This window comes from Bos indicus x Bos taurus, chromosome X (genome assembly GCF_003369695.1).
Source record: "Bos indicus x Bos taurus breed Angus x Brahman F1 hybrid chromosome X, Bos_hybrid_MaternalHap_v2.0, whole genome shotgun sequence".
NCBI lineage: Eukaryota > Metazoa > Chordata > Mammalia > Artiodactyla > Bovidae > Bos > Bos indicus x Bos taurus.
Genome location: NC_040105.1, coordinates 69,948,756 through 69,973,526, shown reverse-complemented (window position 1 = coordinate 69,973,526; position 24,771 = coordinate 69,948,756). Strand labels below are relative to the sequence as shown.

Below are 24,771 nucleotides of genomic sequence, written 5' to 3'. Positions count from 1 at the left end.
GTCAGGGATTTCCTGGTGGCTCAGACGGTAAAGAATCCTTCCACAGTGTGGGAGACCTAGGTTCGGTCCCTGAATTGGGAAGATCCCCAGAGGAGGGCATGGCAACCCATCCAGTATTCTTGCCTGGAACATACCCATGAACAGAGGAGCCTGGCATGCTGCAGTCCATGGGGTCGCAAAGAATTGGGCATGACTGAGCGACTAAGCAGAGTCAGGGACCTCTACCTTAAACAAAGTACAACAGGCAGGAAGGCCCAGAACAAATCTTCAAAAGCATCAGCAAAATACATTATCAAAATCAAATGATGCTGTCATGAAAATAAATAGCAAGGAATTCTGTGGGTGACAGGTACAAGTTGTACTTCTGTGTATGTTTGAAATTTTTCATTAAAAGTATTATTTGACCAAGTTGGGCTTATCCTGGGAATGCATGGCTAGTATAACATTTGAAAATCAATCAATGTAATTCACCATATTAACAGCCTTAAGGAAGAAAAACAATATGATCACCTCTAGATGTAGAAAAAGCACTTGAAAAAATTCAACATCTATTCATGATTACAAATAAAAGCTCTCAGAAAACCAGGAAGAGGAAAGAATTTCCTTAACCTGATACAGGGCATCTACAAAACCCTACACTAATACAATACTTAAAGGTGAAGGACAATGTTTTCCCCCTTAATCAGGAACAAGACACAAATGTTCACTTTCAACACTCCTATTAAAAATTGTAATGGAAGTTCTAGACAGAAAATGAATAAAAGACATACAGACTAGAAAGGAAGAAATAAAACTATTTTTATGCCCTGATGATATAATTGCTTATGTGGAAAATCTCAAAGAATCTACAGAGAAGCTAACAGATTTAATGACAGTTTAGCAAAGTTCAGGATACAAAGTCAACATACAAAAACCAACCGCATTTCTGTATGTTTGTAATGAACAACTGAAATTAAAATTTTTTTAAAAGTACCATTTAAACATCATCTAAAAACAGAAAATACTTAATGTAAGTTTAATAAAATATATGCAGGATCTGTACAATGAAAACTACAGATCCCTGATAAGGAATACCTAAATAAATGGAGAGCTATATCATGTACAAAGGTTTGAATACTTAGTATTATTAAGATGTTAATTCTATCCAAATAGATCTATAGAATCAACACAGTCACAGTCAAAATCCCAGGCTATATTTTTGTAGAAACCTATATACTGATTTTAAAATTTATGTATACAGGGAAAGAAAATAGAATAGCCAAAACAATTATGAAAAATAACAAAGTTGAGAAATTATACTACTTGATTTTAAGGTTCATTACAAAGCTACAATAATCAAGATTGTGTGATATTTACAGGACAGACACACAGATCAATAGACCAGAACAGAGTATACAGAAATATATCCATAAGTATATGGTAAATTGAGCTTCAACAAAGGTGCAAAGGCAATTCAATGGGGAAAAAATAAACTTTTCAACAAATAGAGCTGCTTAGCAAACTGGACACCCATATTTAAGACAATTAACCTCAACTCATACTTCATAATGTATACAGATTATGGATTAATTAATTAAAATGTATCATAGATCTAAATGTAAAATCTTTTAGAAGACACAGGTGTAAAATCTTTGTGATCTTGGGTAAGGTCAAGATTTCTTAGCAATGACACCAAAAGCATGCTCCATAAAAAAAGTGGATAAATTGGAATTCAACAAAAGTAAAAACTGCTGCTCTGGGAAAGACACTTTTAAAAGATTAAAAAGTCAACCCACGGACTGGGGAAAAAATTGGAAGACACATATCTAAGAGAAGACATATTCAGAATATATAGAAAACAATCAAAATTGAACAATAACAAAACATGCAGCTAAAAATTTCACAAGAGGTTTGACAGACATTTCACAGAGAAGGTATACAAGGTATACAAATGCCTAAGAAGCACAAAAAAAGATACTCAATATCGTTATCCATTAAGAGAATGAGAATTGAGATACCACTACATACCCACGAGAATGTCTGAAACTAAAAGGACTGGTAACACAAAGTGTTGTAGAGAATGTGAGAAAAGTGGAATCCTCAAACATTGGTGGTGGGAACATAAAATAGTATAGCTACTATGGTAAATCATTTGCCAGTGTCTCAAAAAGTTGAACATACACTTACCACATGATAGAACAAATCCAATCCTAGGAATCTGCCTAAGAGAAATTAAAACTTATGTCCACACAAAGATTTGGATGTGAACATTCAGAGGATTTTTCATAATCACAAAAGAAAGTGAAAACAATGCAATGTCTCTCAATAGATGAATGGGTAAACAAACTTTGGTACAATCCACACAAGAGAATAATGCCTCAGAAACAAAAAGGAAAGAGCCAGTGATACATGCAACAACATGGATGAATCTCAGATGCACAATGTTAAATGAAAGATGCCAGGCTCAAAAGACTATATATTATATGATTCCATTTATATGGTAGTTTTTAAAAATTAAAGCTATAGGAACAATAAATAAATCAGTGCTTATGAGGGTCTAAAAGTAAAGGAGAATGATTTCAAAGTAGGTTACCAACTAGATTTAGTAAATGAAAATATAGGACAGACCCAGTTAAATTAAATTTCAAACAAATGACAAATAATCTTTAGTGTAAGTATAACTCATGCAATACAATGGTTCTTAAACTGTGGTCCCAGAACCACAGATATAGTTAAGTTCTTAGGCCCCATTCAGATCTACTACTAAAACAGAAACTCTGGGTGTTTTATGTTTTAAAGCAATCTATGTTTTACAAGCCTTACAGGTGATTCTCATGCTGTGGTTTGAGAAACACTGTTCACTATACCTGTCACTGGCAAAAAAGAACCATAAGAAGCTAATATGAAGAGAAAGGGGCACATGAGCCTGTTTGAAAATCAATTTGCCATCATCAAACAATAACTAAAGAGCCAAAGGGTATATAACAGAGGTTCTCTGAGAAGGGACTACAGGAGTGATCTTCAACCAAGGGCAATTTCATCCCTAGGGAACAGTGGCAATGTCTGGAGACATTTTTGGTTGTCACAAGTGGAAGGAGAGGCTACTGGCATCTCATGGTTAGAGGCCAGGGATGTTGCTAAACATCCTTCAAAGCACTCTCCTAAGACAAAGAGTTATCTGGCCCAAAATGTCAACAGTGCTGAAACTGAGAAAGTTGGACTTCATCAAAACATATTTTTAACCCCAAAGGCTTTAACATCAAAGACACCTTTATGAACATGGAAATAGAAAAATTAAAAAGACAGTGACACATAAAATATAATTCAAGGTATCTCATGCCAAAAATACTAGAATTATTCTGAGAAGAATTTATATAGAGAATAGTGACACAGAGCTAAAACAGCAATTTTGTGGTAGGAAGCAAGTTGATGATGAAAATACCAGGCTTTTTTTTTTTTTGGAAGTTATGTGACAGAATAAATTGGAGATCACAAGTTTGAGAACCATATGCAAATTAAAATGCATCTGTAAACACTGTATGACCAGAAAACATTCTGGCCCAGGAATCATGGAACTTGAGTTCTAGTTTTATCTGGTATTAGGTAGCTGTGTAATTTAGCACAAATCACTTCCTTATCTGGGCTTCAGTCTGTCCATGTGTAAAATGAGGGGGTTAGACTACTTAAGTCATATCTAAGACCACTTGCAGCTTTAACACACTATGTCTATGTCAAAAAAAAAAAAAAAAAACGAGCACAGGAAACATTAAAAGACATTTTTTACAGGATATAGGGGGCATGGTATCATTTTGTTTCCTTTGGGGTAGTCCTGTGCTGACTTTGCTACTTTTGGCTTTTGTGTTTAAAAGGTGTTAAACAAAGCTTGCTACTGCTGCTGCTGCTAAGTTGTTTCAGTTGTGTCTGACTCCTAGTGACCCCATGGACTGCAGCCTACCAGGCTCCTCCATCCATGGGATTTTCCAGGCAAGAGTACTGGAGTGGGGTCCCATCGCCTTCTCTGGTTTCTCTGTAGTGAACATGAATTGTTATTATAATTATTATACATAAGTAAGAAAAACTATGGGGTCACGAAGAGTCGGACATGACTGAACGACTTCACTTTCATTTTTCACTTTCATGCATTGGAGAAGGAAATGGCAACCCACTCCAGTGTTCTTGCCTGAAGAATCCCAGGGACAGGGGAGCCTGGTGGGCTGCTGTCTACGGGGTCGCACAGAGTCGGACATGACTGAAGCGACTTAGCAGCAGCAGCACAAAGAAACTATAATATATGATAAATCACTCTTTTTCACTAAGTAGGACTCTGAGATGAATTACAGCAGGAATTTGTTAAGATTGTCTAACAAAAGTCTATTTTAGTTTTGCAATTAAAAACTAAAGTGAAATGTTTAGAAAATGAGTTACACTTTGTATGCATGTTCTTAAGGAAGACTACATTATTACTAAACATACTAACTGTCATGATATAAAAGAGAAAGAAACCCCATGATCCTTCCTTTGAGAACATGTATTTTAGTTTAATATGACATCAACAGTAATAAAAAATACTGTTGTTGTTGTTCAGTCGATAAGTCTTGTCTGACTCTTTGCACACCAGTATAAAGTTTGTTCAAACTCATGTCAGCACCTATACTTATAAAATATAAACTGATACAACCATAACATCAAGACTCAATCTTCAGATGTTTTTAAATTTTAAAAATATATAATTTATTATTGCCTTTAACAAGGAAATAAGTTAATGGGCCAAAGAAAACTTACTCAGCTTCACGGTTTGAAGTATGACTGTCTTTATGTCATACATGTTAGTGTTTCTGCATCTATTTCAGTGTTAGAAGTATAATTTCCAAGAAGAATTCCAGTCAACAGCACTGATTTCCAAGGAGTAACTTACTTTAATATGATGTACACCATTCAGTTTTCCAATCTGCTGTTCAATGGTCCAAACACAGGAACTACATGTCATTCCCTCAACAGAGATGGTGACAGAATTCACACTCATACTCAGATCCATTTTGATTTCTTCTTTACATTCCTATTAGAAACAATAAACTTATTAATATCAGCCATGGAAATAACCCTTCCTCTTACATGTACCCCTGTGTTCACTGCAGTGCTGTTTACAATAGCCAAGACATGGAAACAACCTAAATATTCACCAACAGATGAATGGATAAAGATGTGGTACATACAGTGGAATATTACTCGGCCATAAAAAAGAATGAACCATGCCATTTGCAACATGGATGGACCTAGAGATTATCATACAAAGTGAAATAAGTCAGACAGAGAAAGACAAATATCATATGATATAATTTATATGTGGCATCTACAAAAATGATACAAATGAACTTATTTACAAAGCCAGAAGCAGACTCACAGACTTAGAAAAGGAACTTATGGTTTTGGGGGGGAAGGTGGGAAGCAGGGATAGATTGGGAATTTGGGACTGTCACATATACACTGCTAAGCTGCTAAGTCACTTCAGTAGTGTCCGACTCTGTGCAAAGCCATAGACGGCAGCCCATCAGGCTCCCCCGTCTCTGGGATTCTCCAGGCAAGAACACTGGAGTGGGTTGCCATTTCCTTCTCCAACATATACACTACTATATTTAAAATAGATAACCAATAGGGACCTACTGTATAGCACAGGGAGCGTCTGTAATAACCTAAACGGGAAAAGAATTTGAAAAAAGAATACATACATGTATATGTATAACTCAATCACTTAGCTATATACCTGAAACTAACACAAAATTGCTAATCAAGTATGCTCTAATATAGAATAAAAACTTAAAAAAAAAAAACTTTAAGTTAAAAGAAAAAGAAAAAAGAATCCTTCAACATTCCCACCTGCCCAACTGAAAATACACTACTAATATACTACGGTTAGCATTCTTTTCTCTCGCCTCATTTTACTCCCATCCCAGCACTTTTAGGTCACCTATTCCTTTGATTTAGTGCTTTCTTCTCTTAGATATCTGCTTAGCTAACTTCTTCATCTCTTTCAAGTGTTTACTCAAATCTAATCTTCCTAACGAGTCTTACACTGACCACCTTGTTGAAAATTGCAACCTACATCCCTTCCACACACACACATACTTTAATTCCCCTTATTTCTGCCCTCTTTTTTTCTTATTTTCATAGAACTTAAAACCTTCTAATAAGCTCCATTAATTTACTTGCTATGTTTATTGCTTATTATCTGTCTTCCTGTTGTTGTTTTAAAATGTGTTCATGAATTGTCACTCCTTCACTCAAGAGATCAAATTTAACAACTCCTTCATTCAAGATATCAAATTTGATCAAGAGATCAAATCGCATGTGGCCTCAATTCAGTGACTTGCTTCCAAATCACTAGTGGAAGTGACAATGTATGATTTCCAAGATAAAAGGCACTGCAGTTGGGGGAAAAAGTCATTGTGGCTTGCTCCTTGTCCTCTCTCTTCAATCACCCCATCTAGGGGAAGCCACCTGCTATGTCATGAGGACACTCAAGCAGCATTATGGAGAGGCTGACATGGTGAGAAATTGAGGCCTACAATCAATAACCAGCAAAGACATAAGGCCGCCTGCCAATAAACAGGTGAGTGAACTGTCTTGGATGCTGATTCTTCAGACTCAGTTATGTCTTTAGATGCCTGCAGCCTCAGCTGACATACAGACTTACAACCTCATGAGAGATCGTGGGCCAGAACCACCCATCTATACCACTCCCAAATTCATGACCCACAGAAACTGTGAGATAATAATTGTTGGTTTTTTTAAGCCACTAAATTTTAGAATAATATGTTATACTGTAATAAACTCCTCATTAAAATGAAAATTCTATGAAGGCAGGAGTCTTTTTTTTCCCATTGATAATTAGTTTGAATCACATGAAATTTCCATTTTATTGATATAATTGATATATAACATATTAGTTTTAAGTGTACAATACAATGATTTGATACGTGTATATACTGCAAAAGTACCACCAAAAGTTAACATCCATCACCACACATAGTTACAATTTTTTCTTGTGATGAGAACTTTTAAGGTCTACTGTCTTGCTGCTAAGTTGCTTCAGTTGTGTCCAACTCTGTGCGACCCCATAGATGGCAGCCCACCAGGCTCCCCCATCCCAGGGATTCTCCAGGCAAGAATACTGGACTGGGGTGCCATTTCCTTCTCCAATGCATGAAAGTGAAAAGTGAAAGTGAAGTCGCTCAGTCGCGTCCGACTCTTAGCGACCCCATGGACTGCAGCCTACCAGGCTCCTCCACCCATGGGATTTTCCAGGCAAGAGTACTGGAGTGGGGTGCCACTGCCTTCTCCGTCTACTGTCTTAGTGACCTTCAAAAATACAATAGAATATTGCTAACTATAGTCACCATGCTGTACATTTTATCCTCAGGACTTATTTATCTTATAGCTAGGAGTTTACATCTTTTAACCACCTTCATCCATTTCGCCCACTCCCCACCCCCTACCTCTGGTAACCAACCCATCAATCTGTTCTCTGTGTCTATGAGTTCAGGTTTTTTCAGATTCCACATATAAGTGAGTTCATACAATATTTGTCTTTCTCTGACTGACTTATTTCACTTAGCATAATGCCCTCAAGGTCCATCCATGTTATCACAAGTGGTAGGATTTTCTTCATTTTTATGGCTGAATAATATGTATATGTATATCACATTTTCTTTATCTATTCATCCACAGACGGGCATTGGTTGTTTTGACGTGTTGACTGTTGCAAATAATGCTGCAATGAATATGGGGGTGCAACTATCTTTGAGATAATGATTTCATTTCCCTTTGATAAATACCCAGGAGTTAGTAGATCATATGATAATTCTGCTTATTAATTTTTTAGAACATCTATACTGTTTTCCATATCCATTTTTTAAATGTAAAAATTTTCACAAAGCTGAAAGAAAAATTCAACACTAGCTGCATCTTTCTCAGTCTTAATTTCAACTAGCACTAATTATGGAACTGTACTTTATAGTGTGATTTGATCTGAAATAGCCTATTTTTGTTATTTAAAGTTAGAGCCACAGTTATTCCAAATGCAACACTTAACAATTCAGTTATGTCCACTAATTCTTCTTATGCAGTTAGTATTATCAATTTTTACATAGATTATAATATCCATTCAATATAAAAGAATATAGTTTATCTAACTTTGTTTTTAATTACTTGAAACAGCCTTTATTCAAAGTAAAAAAAAAAACAACAACAACAATCTCTAATGAACCACACTACCAGTGATACTCACATTCTGGTAATCTATGACTTATAATCTATATGTAAAAATAAGCTGTCATCACCCTGAGAAACTTCATCGTCCTTCCTCTAGCTTGAGCAGCTGCTGTCAATAGGACAAAATCTGAATCTTTGAATGAATGGTAAGTGGAATAGGGAAGAAGCAGTAGAAATGAGGGCTTCCCTGGTGGCTCAGTGATAAAGAATCCGCCTGCCAAAGTGGGAGAAGTGGGTTTAATCCCTGGGTCATGAAGATGCCCTGAAGAAGGAAATGGCAACCCACTACAATATTCTTACCTGGGAAAGCCCATGGACAGAGGAGTCTGGCGAGTTACAGTCCACGACGTCGCAAAAGAGTTAGACACAACTTAGTGACTAAACAACAACAGTAGAAATTTAGAGGATCTAGAACTAGCTACTCCAGCTCAAGAAGTTCTTCATGCTGTCTGAATTCTCCATTGCATGAAATTTACAATTTAAATATTATTGTATTAGTGAATAGCTTTCCTGTTTTCCAAATCTTTATTATGAAAAATTTCAACTACGCATAACACCTGAAATAGTACAATGAACATCTATCTGTATATCCTCCACGTGAATTCAACAACTGCTAACATTTTGCTGTATTTGCTTTATTTTTCTAATCTAAGTTTTAGAGATCATAATACTTCAGCACACATTTCCAAAGAATTAAGGACTGCTGCATAACCACAATACTATGACCACAGCTAAGAAAATTAATCGGAGGCAGTCCTAAGATGGCAGAGGAATAGGACAGTGAGACCACTTTCTCCCCAACAAATTCATCAAAAGAACATTTAAACGCTGAGTAAATTCCACAAAACAACTTCTGAATGCCGGCAGAGGACATCAGGCACCCAGAAAAGCAGTCCATTGTCTTCGAAAGGAGGTAGGAAAAAATATAAAAAGCAAAAAGAGAGACAAAAGAGGTAGGGATGGAGCTTCGTTCCAGGAAGGGAGTCTTAAAAAGAGAGAAGTTAACAAACACCAGGAAACACTCTCACTGCCGAGTCTGTGGTGAGCCTTGGAACCTCAGAGGGCAACATAACTGGGAGGAAAAATAAATAATTAATTAAAACCCACAGATTACGTGCCCATAGGTAACTCACAGCGGAGACGCCTGCACCCGCCACTAGCAAGTGGGGGCTGGGCAGGGAGGCACGGTCTGCATTGCTTAGAGTAAGGACTGGGCCTGAATGCCCCAAGGCCAATCTGAAGGAACTAACTTGGGCTAGCAAACCAGACTGTGGGATAGCTACCATGCGAAAAGCCCTAACCTGAGACACTGTCAGGTACCCTCACAGAACAAAAGACTGAACAAAGACAGCCGGCTGCAGACCATCCCCCTCCGGTGACAGGCAGCCAGAGCCGGAAGGGGGCAATCACAGCCCCAGAGAGGCATTATCTACCACACTGCAAGCAGGCTTCTTTGCTAAACAAGACTTCTTGAGGTTCTGGATGGTCAACATCCGCCTGAAAAGGTGCATTGGTTGTACACCCAGAAAACCGAGTGGCAGGGACAGGGGAGGAGATAAGTCGCAGCAACCGCGCTCGCCAAACATCTCATCACCTGAGCAGCTCAGACCTGGGAAGGCCACAAAATGCAGGCCCAACCGAGTCTGCGCCTCTGAGGACTACCCGAGTACCTGAACCTGAGCAGCTTAGACCTGGGAGGTGCATGCAGCCCAGGTGGCCTCGGACAGTTCCCGGTGGAGCAACCTAGAGCCTGAGCAGCGTGGGCGGGAACAGGCCCAGTGTGGCTGAGACACTGCGAGCACACGCCAGTGTTATTTGTTTGCAGTGTCCCTCCCTCCCCACAGCAACTGAACAAGTGAGCCTAAAAAAGTGTCCACCACCGTCCCCTTGTGTCAGGGCGGAAATCAGACACTGAAGAGACCAGCAAACAAAAGAAGCTAAAACAGAGGGAACCGTCTTGGAAGTAACAAGTGCAACAGATTAAAACCCTGTAGTTAGTACTGACTACATGGGGGGGGGGGGGCCTATAGATCTTGAGAAATATAAGCCAGACCAAGGAACTAGCTGAAAATGAACTGACCCAACACTGCCCACAACCACACCAGAGAAAGTCCTAGATATATTTTTACTATCATTTTTTAAAATTTTTTAAAATTTTAAGTCCTCTATTACTCTAATTTTCATTTTTATAACCTACTATTACTTTGCAAAAAAAAAAGAGACACTATTTAATAATTATATATTTTATAATTTTTGTGACTTTGTTTTTCTTTTTTTCTGTTCTTTAACATTGTATTTTTGAAAATCCAACTTCTTCTCTAGATTTTTAATCTTTGCTTTTTGGTATTTGTTATCAATTTTGTACCTTTAAGAACCCAATCTTCAATACCCATTTTTACATGGGAGTGAGATTACTGGCTTGACTGCTCTCTCCCCTTTGGACTCTCCTTTTTCTCCACCAGGTCACCTCTATCTCCTCCCTCCCTCTTCTCTTCTCTACCCAACTCTGTGAATCTCTCTGTGTGTTCCAGACAGTGGAGAACACTTAGGGAACTAATTACTGACTGGATCTGTCTCTCTCCTTTTGATTCCCCCCTTTATCCTCCTGGCCACCTCTGTCTCCTTCCTCCCTCTTCTCTTCTCTGTATAACTCCTTGAACATCTCTGAGCAGTCCAGACTGTGGAGCACACATAAGGAAGTTATTACTGGCTAGCTTGCTCTCTCCTCTTTTGATTCCACCTCATCTCATTCGGGTCACCTCTAACTCCCTCCTCCCTCTTCTCTTCTCCATGTAACTCTGTAAACCTCTCTGAGTGTCCCTCACTGTAAAGAAACTTTTCATCTTTAACCTAGATGTTTTATCAACGGTGCTGTATAGATGGAGAAGTCTTAAGGCTACTGTAAGAATAAGACTGAAAACCAGAAGCAGGAGGCTTAAGTCCAAATCCTGAGAACACCAGAGAACTCCTGACTCTGGGGAACACTAATCGACAGGAACTCATCAAACGCCTCCATACCTACACTGAAACCAAGCACCACACAAGGGCCAAGAAGTTCCAGAGCAAGACATACCACGCAAATTCTCCAGCAACACAGGAACACAGCTCTGAGCTTCAATATACAGGCTGCCCAAAGTCACTCCAAACCCATTGACATCTCATAACTCATTACTGGACACTTCATTGCACTCCAGAGACAAGAAATCCACCTCCATCCACCAGAACACCGACACAAGCTTCCCGAACCAGGAAACCTTGACAAGCCATCCGTACAACCCCACCCACAGCAAGGAAACTCCACATAAAGTGAACTCCACAAACTGCCAGAATACAGAAAGGCCACCCCAAACACGGCAATATAAACAGGATGAAGAGACAGATGAATACCCAGCAGGTAAAGGAACAGGATAAATGCCCACCAAACCAAACAAAAGAGGAAGAGATAGGGAATCTACCTGACAAAGAATTCTGAATAATGATAGTGAAAATGATCCAAAATCTTGAAATCAAAATGGAATCACAGATAAATAGCCTGGAGCCAAGGATTGAGAAGATGCAAGAAAGGTTTAACAAGGACCCAGAAGAAATAAAAAAGAGTCAGTATATAATGAATAAAGCAATAAATGAGATCAAAAACACTCTGGAGGGAACAAATAGTACAATAACAGAGGCAGAGGATAGGATTAGTGAAGTAGAAGACAGAATAGTAGAAATAAATGAATCAGAGAGGAAAAAAAAATGAATTAAAAGAAATGAGGACAATCTCAGAGACCTCCAGGACCATGTTAAATGCCCCAACATTTGAATCATAGGAGTCCCAGAAGAAGAAGACAAAAAGAAAGACCATGAGAAAATACTTGAGGAGATAATAGTTGAAAACTTCCCTAAAATGGGGAAGGAAATAATCACCCAAGTCCAAGAAACCCAGAGAGTCCCAAACAGGATAAATCCAATGCGAAACACCCCAAAACACATATTAATCAAATTAACAAAGATCAAACACAAAGAACAAATATAGAAGAAGCAAGGGAAAAACAAATAACACACAAGGGGATTCCCATAAGGATAACAGCTGATCTTTCAATAGAAACTCTTCAGGCCAGAAGACAATGACAGGACATATTTAAAGTGATGAAAGAAAATAACCTACAGCCCAGATTACTGTACCGCAAGGATCTCATTCAAATATGAAGGAGAAATCAAAAGCTTTACAGACAAGCAAAAGCTGAGAGAATTCAGCACCACCAAACCAGCTCTCTAACAAATGCTAAAGGATATTATCTAGACAGGAAACACAACAAGGGTGTATAAACTCGAACCCAAAACAATAAAGTAAATGGCAATGGGATTATACTTATCAATAATTACCTTCAAAGTAAATGGGTTGAATGCCCCAACCAAAAGACAAAGACTGGCTGAATGGATACAAAAACAAGACCCCTATATATGTTGTCTACAAGAGACCCACCTCAAAACAGGGGACACATACAGACTGAAAGTCAAGGGCTGGAAAAAGATATACCACGCAAATAGAGACCAAAAGAAAGCAGGAGTAGCAATACTCATATCAGATAAAATATACTTTAAAACAAAGGCTGTGAAAAGAGACAAAGAAGGACACTACATAATGATCAAAGGATCAATCCAAGAAGAAGATATAACAATCATAAATATATATGCACCCAACATAGGAGCACCACAATATATAAGACAAATGCTAACAAGTATGAAAGGGGAAATTAACAATAACACAATAATAGTGGGAGACTTTAATACCCCACTCACACCTATGGATAGATCAACTAAACAGAAAATTAACAAGGAAACACAAACTTTAAATGATACAACAGACCAGTTAGACCTAATTTATATCTATAGGACATTTCACCCCAAAACAATGAATTTCACCTTTTTCTCAAGCGCACATGGAAACTTCTCCAGGATAGATCACATCCTGCAGCATAAATCTAGCCTTGGTAAACTCAAAAAAATTGAAATCATTCCAAGCATCTTTTCTGACCACAATGCAGTAAGATTAGATCTCAATTACAGGAGAAAAACTACTTAAAATTCCAACATATGGAGACTGAACAACACGCTGCTGAATAACTAACAAATCACAGAAGAAATAAAAAAAGAAATCAAAATATGCATAGAAACGAATGAAAATGAAAACACAACAACCCCAAACCTGTGGGACACTGCAAAAGCAGTTCTAAGGGGAAGGTTCATAGCAATACAGGCATACCTAAAGAAACAAGAAAAAAGTCAAATAAATAACATAACTCTACACCTAAAGCAACTAGAAAAGGAAGAAATGAAGAACCCCAGGGTTAGCAGAAGGAAAGAAATCTTAAAAATTAGGGCCAAAATAAATGCAAAAGAAACAAAAGAGATCATAGCAAAAATCAACAAAGCCAAAAGCTGGTTCTTCGAAAGGATAAATAAAATTGACAAACCATTAGCCAGATTCATCAAGAAACAAAGGGAGAAAAATCAAATCAATAAAATTAGAAATGAAAATGGAGAGATCACAACAGACAACACAGAAATACAAAGGATAATAAGAGACTACTATCAGCAATTATATGCCAATAAAATGGACAACATGGAAGAAATGGACAAATTCTTAGAAAAGTACAACCTTCCAAAACTGAACCAGGAAAAAATAGAAAATCTTAACAGACCCATCACAAGCACGGAAATTGAAAGCGTAATCAGAAATCTTCCAGCAAACAAAAGCCCAGGTCCAGATCGCTTCACAGCTGAATTCTACCAAAAATTTAGAGAAGAGCTAACACCTATTCTACTCAAACTCTTCCAGAAAATTGCAGAGGAAGGTAAACTTCCAAACTCATTCTATGAGGCCACCACCACCCTAATACCAAAACCTGACAAAGATGCCACAAAAAAAGAAAAGTACAGGCCAATATCACTGAGGAACATAGATGCAAAAATCCTTAACAAAATTCTAGCAATCAGAATCCAACAACACATTAAAAAGATCATACACCATGACCAAGTAGGCTTTATCCCAGGGATGCAAGGATTCTTCAATATCCGCAAATCAATCACTGTAATACACCACATTAACAAATTGAAAAATAAAAGCCATATGATCATTTCAATAGATGCAGAGAAAGCCTTTGACAAAATTCAACATCCATTTATGATAAAAACTCTCCAGAAAGCAGGAATAGAAGGAACATTCCTCAACATTATAAAAGCTATATATGACAAACCCACAGTAAACATTATCCTCAATGGTGAAAAACTGAAAGCATTTCCCCTAAAGTCAGGAATAAGACAAGGGTGCCCACTCTCACTACTACTATTAAACAGAGTTTTGGAAGTATTGGCCACAGCAATCAGAGCAGAAAAAGAAATAAAAGGAATCCAAATTGGAAAAGAAGTAAAACTCTCATTGTTTGCAGATGACATGATCCTCTACATAGAAAACCCTAAAGACTCCACCAGAAAATTACTAGAACTAATCAATGAATATAGTAAAGTTGAAGGATATAAAATCAACACACAGAAATCCCTTGCATTCCTATACACTAATAATGAGAAAATCAGATCAGATCAGATCAGATCAGTCGCTCAGTCGTGTCCGACTCTTTCAGACCCCATGAATCACAGCACGCCAGGCCTCCCTATCCATCACCAACTCCTGGAGTTCACTCAGACTCACGTCCATCGAGTCAGTGATGCCATCCAGCCATCTCATCCTCTGTCGTCCCCTTCTCCTCCTGCCCCCAATCCCTCCCAGCATCAGAGTCTTTTCCAATGAGTCAACTCTTTGCATGAGGTGGCCAAAGTACTGGAGTTTCAGCTTTAGCATCATTCCTTCCAAAGAAATCCCAGGGCTGAGCTCCTTCAGAATGGACTGGTTGGATCTCCTTGCAGTCCAAGGGACTCTCAAGAGTCTTCTCCAACACCACAGTTCAAAAGCATCAATTCTTCGGCGCTCAGCCTTCTTCACAGTCCAACTCTCACATCCATACATGACCACAGAAAAAACCATAGTCTTGACTAGCCGGACCTTTGTTGGCAAAGTAGTGTCTCTGCTTTTGAATATGCTATCTAGGTTGGTCATATCTTTCCTTCCAAGGAATATGCATCTTTTAATTTCATGGCTGCAGTCACCATCTGTAGTGATTCTCAGCCATTAAAAAGAATACATTTGAATCAGTTCTAATGAGGTGGATGAAACTGGAGCCTATTATACAGGGTGAAGTAAGCCAGAAAGAAAAACACCAATACAGTATACTAACTCATATATATGGAATTTAGAAAGATGGTAACGATAACCTTGTATGCGAGACAGCAAAAGAGACACAGATGCATAGAAATGTCTTTTGGACTCTGTGGGAGAGGGAGAGGATGGGATGATTTGGGAGAATGGCACTGAAACATGTGTAATATCATATATGAAATGAATCGCCAGTCCAGGTTCAATGCATGATACTGGATGCTTGGGGCTGGTGCACTGGGATGAACCAGAGGGATGATGGTACAGGGAGGGAGGTGGGAGGGGGTTTCAGGATGGGGAACATGTGTATACCCGTGGCGTTTTCATGTTGATGTATGGTAAAACCAATACAATATTGTAAAGTAATTAACCTTCAATTAAAATAAATAAATTTATATTAAATAAATAAAAAGAAAATAAATCATTGTACATCCTTTAATACAAATTTTCTATTTAAACTGTCCCAAATGTCCCAAGAACATCCATTCAGTTTAGTTCAGTTTCTCAGTCATGTCTGACTCCTTGTGACCCCATGAACTGCAGCACACCAGGCCTCCCTGTCCATCACCAACTACTGGAGTCTACCCAAATCCATGTCCATTGAGTCCATGATGCCATCCAACCATCTCATCCTCTGTCGTCCCCTTCTCCTCCTGCTCTCAATCTTTCCCAGCATCAGGGTCTTTTGCAGTGAGTCAGCTCTTTGCATCAGGTGGCCAAAATATTGGAGTTTCAGCTTCAACATCAGTCCTTCCAATGAATACCCAGGGCTGATCTCCTTTAGGATGGACTGGTTGGATCTCCTTGCAGTCCAAGGGACTCTCAAGAGTCTTCTCCAACACCACAGTTCAAAAGCATCAATTCTTTCGTGCTCAGCTTTCTTTACAGCTTTTATATTTTTCCAAATCAGGATCCAGACAAGGTTCACATTCTGCATTTGGATGTATCTCTTTTGTCTCATTTAATCTAGAACAGCCTCTCTCCCATATCTCTTTCCTGGTAAGTAACTTTTTGAAGAACCTAGGTCAGCTGTCTGAGACATTTTATCCTCTTTCTAAAATATAAACTCCTCTTTGAGAGTTTAAGACACTGACAGCTGGAATTACATCTCCTAAAAACTAGGTAAGACCAATTACTACAATAGAACAGAAGCCCAAATGGAACAGGAAAGGCAGGTAATTGTGAACAAAGAATTCTTGGGATATAGGGAATTTGTAGGCCCAGGTTAAAAGTCCAAGGTGAGGTACTTAAGGCAAGCATGAAGGCATTAGGGCTACCACTAGGGAGAGGGTCACTGGGAAGCACTAATACATATGAAAAGGTAAGTAGAATAATGTCTAAAACAAACAGATTTTATCAAAATTTTGCCTACCATTAGTCTTATCCTTCAAAAAGAATGCACTTCCTCTTGTAGCACATGGCTGCCTGCCTCTAGGTCAAAACATTCACACTTAGTACCTATATGGCTCAGATATGTTATGGGTCAAAATAGAGCTTTTCAGGGCTCATCCAGGTACATTACCAAAACTGACTCAATTGTTTTATAAGCAACTGTCAAGTTCAAAAAACAGAATTGGTAACAAACTTTTGGAATACAATATACTCAGCATATGAAGGCTAGTTTACCTGGTTAGTTAGGAATGTAAAACTGAAATACAGTTTTATTTTGGGCTATGTCCCAGGCCAAAGAGGAACTGATAGAGACTAGTTAAGCAGCAAAGTACTTTTTAAAGTGACTGGATTATTTACCCTGGAAATGTGTGTATGTGTGTGTGTGTGTGTGTGTGTGTGTGCGTTAGTCACTTAGTCGTGTCCAACTCTTTGCAACCCTATGGAATTTTCTCCACTAGGCTCCTCTGTCCATGGGATTCTCCAGGCAAGAATACTTGAGTGTCAAGCCATTTCCTTCTCCAAGGGGTCTTCCTGACCCAGGGATCGAACCCAAGTCTCTTGCATTGCAAGCAGATTCTTAATCGTCTGAGCCACCAGGGAAGTCCCGGAAATATGTATTAGGGAGCAAAGAAATTCTGAGCATGAATGAAAATTACATTAATACAGCCACTTTTCCCACTACATCCTAATTTAAGCATATCAAATCATCTATGAATAACATATATTTCCCTTGCCTTCATAATTCACCTGCATTTTTCTCCAAAACTGTATTTAAAGTGGGTCTCACACTCAAAACCTGAGGAATTCTATCCCTTACATACTATTTTATTTTTCATATATTGTACATATATTTATATGTAATATATAACACACAACTCACTGATTTTGTCAATATATGCTATGCCCATCTTTTGAATTTTAAATGTCTCAAAAATAGATACAAAGTCAAGAACATCTTTTGTAACTCTCACTGCATTTAGCAGAATGACTCAAAAAACAAAGTAACAATATAAATAATTGCATACAGTGTCAATATCAAAGAAACAAATCTGGCACACAGCTATTAGTAATGAGATGACTGAGAAAAAGAGCATCCAACAACATTGAGGGAAATAACTTCTAGTTATTAAAGTATTTTCAACCACTCCCTAAACACAGATGGTAATCACTATCAGTAATAACATTTTGTAAGAGGAAGAAGAGTATTATGACTAGATCATCATCTCTGGTTTGGAAACAGAAACTGTAGAAGTTGAGTACAAACAAGCATGACATGTATGAAGTCTGATGGCTCAAAACCACTTCTTAAAGCTGATCAAAGAAGCTCAAACATTATTTTTAAATCCACCTAAAATAATGAGTCCTCATAATTTGAGAAAGGTTTCTGGATTCTTAATAAATTATATGGTAATGTTAATTTTGTTGGATACAGCTCCACCTGCATAATTTTTGATCACTACAGTAATCAAGAAAATGCAAATTAAAACTACAATGAATATCATTTACACCTATCAGGTAGACAAAAATTTCAAAATCTGACAATACCAAAGTGTTAATGAGACTGTGGAGCAACAGGATCTCCCTTATTCAGCTGGTGAGAGTGTAAATTAATACAACTATTATAGAACATGGTTGGCAATATCTGGTAGAGTTAAAGATATGCATATATTAGAACTCAACATTTTCACTCCTAAGCCTATTACCTTACAGAAAATCTCACATTGTGTAAGAAAACATGAACAAAAATATTCACTGCAGAAAAAAAAACTTTAGAAATAATCTAAATGTCTATCAACTGGAAAATGGAAAAATAAGTGGTGATACATACATCATGAAGCATGACAGAGTAGTTAAAATGAATGAAGTAAAATAATGGTTCTCACTGGGAAAAGGGAGATTTTGCCATGAAAGGGACATCGGCAATGTCTGGAGACATTTTTGGTTATCACAACTGGGGTGGGGAGTGGAGGGGAAAGTGCTACTGGGATATCACTAAACTTCCTATAAAGGACAAGAAAGGGCCTCACAACAAAGAAATAGCAACAAATGGCAACAACACAGAGATTGAGAAACTGAAAACTAGGGCTATAAGTAGCAACATGGAAAAATCTCATAAACATAGTTGAGGAAATAAAAAGTTTCAGAAGGATACAAAAGCCTAAAAATGTAAAATAATACCAAATATTGGTTTTGTATATATTCATATATAGTAGTGTTAGTTAAAATATTAAAATATGCATGGGAATAATAAACTCCAAACTCAGAAGTTTGGGGAGCGGGGAAGGGATGCAATTGGAGCACAAAGGGAAACTTCAACTACATATGTAATGTTTAATTTCTTAGGCTAAGAAGAGGATACACACATATGTTATAGGGTTTCCTATACTCTTTGTAGGTCTAAGTTATTTCATTATAAGAATTTTTAAAAGGAAAATAAATGAATAAACCAGGAGGACATTATGCTAAGTGAAATAAGACAGACACAGAAAGACAAAAACTGCATGATCTCACATGTGGAATCTGAAGTCTGAGTCTTAGAAGCAGAGACTAGAATTGTGGTTATCAGGAGCTGGGGAGTTGGGGAAATGATGCAGGATGAATAAATTCTGGAAATCCAAAACACAGCGTGATGACTACAGTTAATAATACTGTACTGTTTATTTGAAATTTGCTAAAAAGAGATTTTAACTGTTCTCAACAACAAAAAACGGTAACTATGTGAGGTGATGTATATGATAATGAGCTTGATTGCAGTAATCATATCACAATGTGTATGTATATCAAAGCATCAAATTGTACAACTTATATATCAACAGTTTCTATTTGTCAGTTATACCTCAATAAAGATGGAGGAAAAAAGATTCTTTAAAAACACAGCCCACTTTAGGGGGAAATAAAGAAGAAAAAATGTAGGGAATGTGCAGCAATTAAGAGAAAAGTTACCAAAATTGAAATAATTCAGTAAGTGAGACTAATAATAAACTGAAACATATAAACAGGCATAAATTACCCAGTCTATTACACCAGGGCTATAAAAAATACCCTATTTTGTCAAGCAAACTGATAATTTTAGCTATGCAAACAACATTGAACTAGCTGTCTCTAGAGTATATATTGCTAAATCAAATTTTTTATTTAGTTTTTTCCTATTTGCTTTTATTTAAAATCCACTACCTCTAAATTGAAAACAAAAGGGAGAAAGTATTGGCTTCTTTATTATTTTATATAACACATCTTGTTTAAATTGCTTGAACATTTAAAATGAACACATCTTACTCCTTAACTTGTTTTCAAAATATCGAGTGTCTAATCTCTTTCATCAGACAATTGTCATTATACAAACAGAAGACTAAGATTCCAGATGAAACAGGTGGAGTAGACAAATGTATGTTTCAAAACATAGTTGTTCTACTCAATTGATGATTCCCAAAATTGACGCTAATGATAAAGAACCCGCCTGCCAATGTAGGAGATGTAAGAGACATGGGTTTGATGACTGGGTCAGGAGGACCCCTGGAGAAGGAAATGGCAACCCACTCTAGTATTCTGCATGGAGAATCCCATGGAAAGAGGAGCCTGGCACGCTACAGTCCATAGGGTCACAAAGAATCAGACACAACTAAAGCAACTTAGCACGCATGCACAAAAGATTAGGAGTCAGGACTTCAGACATATTAGTTAAGGTCAAAAAAGATCAAAACATTCAAATTAGGAAAAGGCAATGTGCTCTGCTGGCTATTTTTGTGACTCCTAGACAAATCACTGCCTCTTAAAAGAGTGTTATCCTTTGGATAACTACAGATATTTCACAGTCCTATAGCATTACATAGTTGACAAAACTTTCATATACATAATTTCACAACAATCCTGCAATATAAATAAGGTAGTAGCCTCCTTTTATTTTAAGGAAGCTAATACTCAGACTTTGTTGTTGTTGTTCAGTCAATAAGTCGTGTCTGACTCTTCGCAACCTCATGGACTATAGCATGCCAGGCTTCCCTGTCCTTCACTATCTCCTGGAGTTTACTCAAACTCATGATTATTGAATCGATGATGTCATCCAACCATCTCATCCTCTGTCGCTCCCTTCCCCTCCTGCTGTCAATCTTTCCCAGCATCAGGGTCTTTTCCAATGAGTAGGCTCTTCACATCAGGTGGCTGAAGTAATGGAGCTTCAGCATCAGTCCTTCCAATGAATATTCAGGGTTGATTTCCTTTAGGATTGACTGGTTTGATCTCCTTGCAGTCCAAGGGACTCTCAAGAGCTATCCCCTCCTCCAGTGGATCACATTTTGTCAGAACTCTCCATTATGATCTGTCCATCTTGGGTGGCCCTGTACAACATGGCTCATAGCTTCACTGAGTATACTCAGACTTACCTATGCTCATACAGCCAATTCAAGCTAGAGTCTAGAGCTAACAATAGCCTCAAAGGAATTAACTTAATAGGGTAACGTCTGCAAAAGGCATAAAATAAAACCAGACAAAGATGCTCCCATCTTTGGAATTGAGGAAAATGCTTGAAAAAATAGTTACCCTGCAATGAACACAGGTGAGGGGACAAGTTACTCAGAAACTGAGAAACAGACCTCAAGTTATTATCTGCCTTTCTACCAGGAACTGAACATTTGCTGCCTTGTCAATAATAGACTAGAGGAAAATGTTTTTGGGTGAAACTCTTCTTGCCTCAGACAAGGCCATTTTTATCCCAGAAAAAGTAGAGGCAAGTAGTTTTCAACAATTTGACATCAAAATGTGTCAACTACTTTTCAATCACATTATGGGTTAAATATGGTCTAGGTGCAGTAATCTAACTTAGTTTCTAAGATTATTTAGTAGCTGGAATGCTTTTTTCCCCCATAAAAACAATCACCTGTTCCAAGCTTCTCAGATATAATCTGTAGGTAAGTCATGGTCCACTTGTAATGCTATAGCTCTTTTTGCAAGGAAAAATCCATCTTCTAATTTTAGTTCTAAGACAAAACTGTGCCCCAAACCACCAATGAAATAACATTAATACCTATGAAAAAGAAAAACAACTGACAGTATTTAAACACTAGATACAGTAAGTTGAAAAAGCACTTATTTTATATTTGCTATAACTGATTAAGAAAACATAAACCATAAAATAAATGATAAAGGTTTGATGAGGTTGAAAATGACAATTCAGTATGACTAAACTTTCCAAGTACGTCATTAATTTTATAAAAACATCACTAAAAGGATAATGCTAATTACCCTACGAAACATTAAAATGTTTTTAGAAGTTTTATTTTTTAAATTGGTTTATAACATTATATAAGTTTCATGTGTACAATACTACTAATGTCAGAACAGACAGATTCTTGGTAACAAAACAGAAAGTACCAGAAACAGACGTGTGTATATATAAGAATTTAGTATATAATAAGGGAAATATTCAAATTAATGGAGAAATAAGTGGTGTTGCTATAACATGCTAACCATGTGAGGTAAACATGTTTAGACTCCATATTATTCCAAAATTAATCCTAAATGAATTAAAGACTAAACTGTAAAAAAAAAATTAATGCTATAAAAAGTAGATAATAATTAACAACAACAGCAAAAACAAAATTTGGGGTGGGAAGGCCTTTCTAAGCCTAAGCCAAAAGCAGATAGAAAAGATTTTTAAACTTTTATGAATTTTAAAAATGTCATGTGGCAAAAAAAAAAAAAAAACCCATGTGTTGATTCATGTTGATGATTGGCAGAAACCAACACAATTCTACTTCAATTAAAAAAATAATTTTTAAAAGGTTTTTAAAAATAAAAGAAAAAATATCCATGTAAGCAAATTACAAAAATATATATGCATGGGGTTTCTTTCTGGAGTGATGTTCTGGAATTAGGTAGTAGTAATGTTTGCACAAGTCTGTGAATACACTAAAAACACCAGAATTACACATATAAAATTATAGTGAATTTTATGACATCTAAATTATATTTCAAAAAATCCCATATATGTAATATATGTCAGGTAATTAACAAAATAAGTTTTATAGTTTCTGGTCTTATGTTGAGGTCTTTAATCCATTTTGACTTTATTTTTGTGGACGGTATTAGGAAGTATTCTAATTTCATTATATGTAGTTAACCAGTTTTACCAGCACCACTTGTTGAAAAGATTGTCTTTTCTCCATTGTATATTTTTGCCTCCTTTGTCAAAGATAAGATGCCCAAAGGTAAATGGATTTATTTCCATGCTGTTTATCTTGTTCCATTGGACTATATTTCTGTTTTTGTGCCAGTACCATACTGTCTTGATGACTGTGGCTTTGTAGTATAGTCTAAAGTTAGGAAAGTTGATTCCTCCAGTTCCTCCCGTTCCATTCTTCTTTACCAAGACCACTTTGGTGATTCAGGGTCTTTGGTGTTTCGATACAAATTGTGAAATTATTTGTTCTAGTTCTGTGAAGAATACCATTGGTAGTCTGATAGGGATTGCATTGACTCTATAGATTGCTTTCAGTAGTACAGTCATTTTCACTATATTGATTCTTCCAAACCAAGAACATGGTATATCTGCCCATCTGTTTGTGTGGTCTTTGATTTCTAAATGTAAGACCAGAAACCATAAAACTCTTAGAGAAAAACATAGGCAGAACACTCTCTGACATAAACCACTGAATTGATGCATTGATTTGTTCCCCACTGAAGACTCAAGGGGGACCCTTTGCAGATCTTTGGATATCTCCCCAGCCTCCATATATGAGATCCGCTATGACCCACCTCTGAGAGTAATGGAAATCAAAACAAAAATAAACAAATGGGACCTAATTAAACTCAAAACCTTTTGCACAACTAAGGAAACTATGGGCAAGGTGAAAAGACAACCCTCAGAATAGGAGAAAATAATAGCAAACAAAACAACTGACTAAGAATTAATCTCCAAAATATACAAGCAGCTCATGCTACTCAATACCAGAAAAACAGCCCAGTCAAAAAAGTGGGCAGAAGACCTAAATAGACATTTCTCCAAAGAAGACATACTGATAGCTAATAAACACATGAAAAGATGCTCAACACTGCTTAATATTAGAGAAACTCAAATCTAAACTACAATAAGATATCATCTCATACAGGTCAGAATGGCTATCATCAAAAAGTCTACAAACAATAAATGCTGGAGAGAGTGTGGAGAAAAGGGAACCCTCTTGCACTGTTGGTGGTAATGCAAACTGATACAGCCTCTATGGACAACAAACAGTACGGAGATTCCTTTAAAAACTAGGAATAAATATACCATATGACGCAACAAACCCACCATTGAGCATATACACTCAGGAAACCATAATTGAAAAAGATACACGTACCTCAATTTTCATTGAAGCACCATTTACCATAGCTAGGACATGGAAGCAATCTAGACGTCCGTCAACAGATAAACGGATAAAGAAGCTTTGGTACATATATACACAATGGAATATGACTCAGACATAAAAAGGCATGCACTTGAGTCAATTCTAATGAGGTGGATGAAGCTAGGGCCTATTATACAGAGGGAATTAAGTCAGAAAGAGAAAGACAAATATTGTATATTGATGCATATATATGGAATCTAGAAGGTCAGTATTGATGATCCTACTTGCAGGGCAGCAAAAGAGACATAGACATAAAGAACAGAGTTTTACACACAGTGGGGGAAGGAAAGGGTGGGATGATTGGAGAGAATAGCACTGAAACATATACAATACCATATGTAAAACATATAGCCAGTGGGAGTTTGCTGTGTGACGCAGGGCATCCAAAGTCGTTGCTGTGTGACAATCTAGAGGGGTGGGACAGGGAGCGAGGTGGCAGGGGGTTCAAGAGGTAGGGGACATATGTATACCTATGGCTGATTCAAGTTGATATAT

The 24,771-nt window shown here is 37.2% G+C and overlaps 1 protein-coding gene across 1 annotated transcript in view; it reads right to left on the bottom strand.

The window, feature by feature from the left end:
* The window catches only part of ATP7A (ATPase copper transporting alpha), a 130,870-nt gene that overhangs the window by 70,464 nt on the left and 35,635 nt on the right, over window positions 1-24,771 (bottom strand). The window contains exon 2 of the mRNA XM_027535043.1: window positions 4,895-5,035. Coding sequence (XP_027390844.1) covers window positions 4,895-5,014 — 120 coding nt within the window. The 5' untranslated portion in view covers window positions 5,015-5,035. The remainder of the gene's footprint in view (window positions 1-4,894; window positions 5,036-24,771) is intronic.